This window comes from Buceros rhinoceros, unplaced genomic scaffold (genome assembly GCF_000710305.1).
Source record: "Buceros rhinoceros silvestris isolate BGI_N320 unplaced genomic scaffold, ASM71030v1 scaffold39461, whole genome shotgun sequence".
Lineage (NCBI taxonomy): Eukaryota > Metazoa > Chordata > Aves > Bucerotiformes > Bucerotidae > Buceros > Buceros rhinoceros.
Window position 1 is genome coordinate 1 of NW_010395511.1, and position 1151 is coordinate 1151.

Genomic DNA, 1151 nt, shown 5'->3' on the forward strand with positions numbered 1-1151 from the left:
TGGGGGGGTGCTACAGGGGGGCAGGCAGGGCCCCCCATCACCCCGGTGCGCCCCCCGCTGCGAGAGCAGGCAGGGCCGGGTCCCCTTGTGCCGGGCTTCACACCCAGCGAGGAGATGCTGCAGCCTGGGGGGATGCAGATGGTAGGTCCTGAGCACCCCAAACCGGGCAGCTGGACCCCGAACTGGGCTGTTCACTGTGCAATAACCCTTGTGTGCTTGTGCTGCCCTGTTAGCGTAAGCCACGGAACTGGTTGGGGTCCACGAGGTGTTCTATTCCTCCCAGTGTGTGTGGGGGGGCGGACTGGGAGGGGACAGCTCTGCTCCCAGGACACCCGGCCCTGCTTCAGGTGGGTCTTACCCCCATGAGGGACCCAGTGGGTGTTTTGCAAGCTCAACCCTCGTATCCCAGCCCATCCTCAGTACCCGCCTGGGAGCAGAGGGTGCTGCCCAAGCAGGGGATGCTGCTGAGCCCCAGGCCTGTCCCCGCTCCCGAGGGACTCACCGGCTGCACCCAGAAGAGAGCATCCTTCTGCGGGACCCCTCCTCATGCACGGGATGCTGAGCAGCATCTCTCCCTGCCTGCTGTGCCAGTCGCTCTCGGGTCCAAAGCATCTGCTCGGTGCCTTAGGCGACCAGTTTGGCTCTGCGGGGGTGGCGGGTGGATCCCCGTGTTCCCCAGGGCCAGCCCCAGCCCTGCGGCCCCGCCGGGCTCCCTGCTCCATCCCCTTGCCGTCGGCTGTCCAAAACAAATTGATTTTATTTTTCCCTTTGTAAACAAAGGGGGAGAATCAACCGTCTCCTAATTTTAACCAGTACGTGAGGGACCAGGGTGCGGTGAGCGACCAGCTGAGCCGGCGGCAGATCAGGGAGTACCAGCTCTACAGCCGGACCAGCGGCAAGCACGTCCAGGTGACCGGCAAAAGGATCACGGCCACCGCCGAGGACGGCAACAAGTTCGGTAAGAGCCCGCGGCTCCCCGCGGGGGTTTATCCACCACCCCAGGCGTGGAAGGGCTGCAAAACGCCTGGGAAATGTCCCTTCCCGAAGGAGTTTCACAGGGGGAATGAGGGGAACGAAGAGGTTTCTGCTGCCTCAGCTGGCTGGTTTATACCCCAAACCCCGCCAGATAACATCCCGGGCGAGTGTGGCTC

The 1151-nt window shown here is 63.8% G+C and overlaps 1 protein-coding gene across 1 annotated transcript in view; it reads left to right on the top strand.

Annotated features, from left to right (window-relative positions):
• Positions 1–780: 780 nt before the first annotated feature.
• Positions 781–1151, top strand: part of FGF17 (fibroblast growth factor 17) — a gene marked incomplete at both ends in the record, with an annotated part of 2238 nt that continues 1867 nt past the window's right edge. The window contains one exon of the mRNA XM_010145566.1: positions 781–958. Coding sequence (XP_010143868.1) covers positions 781–958 — 178 coding nt within the window. The remainder of the gene's footprint in view (positions 959–1151) is intronic.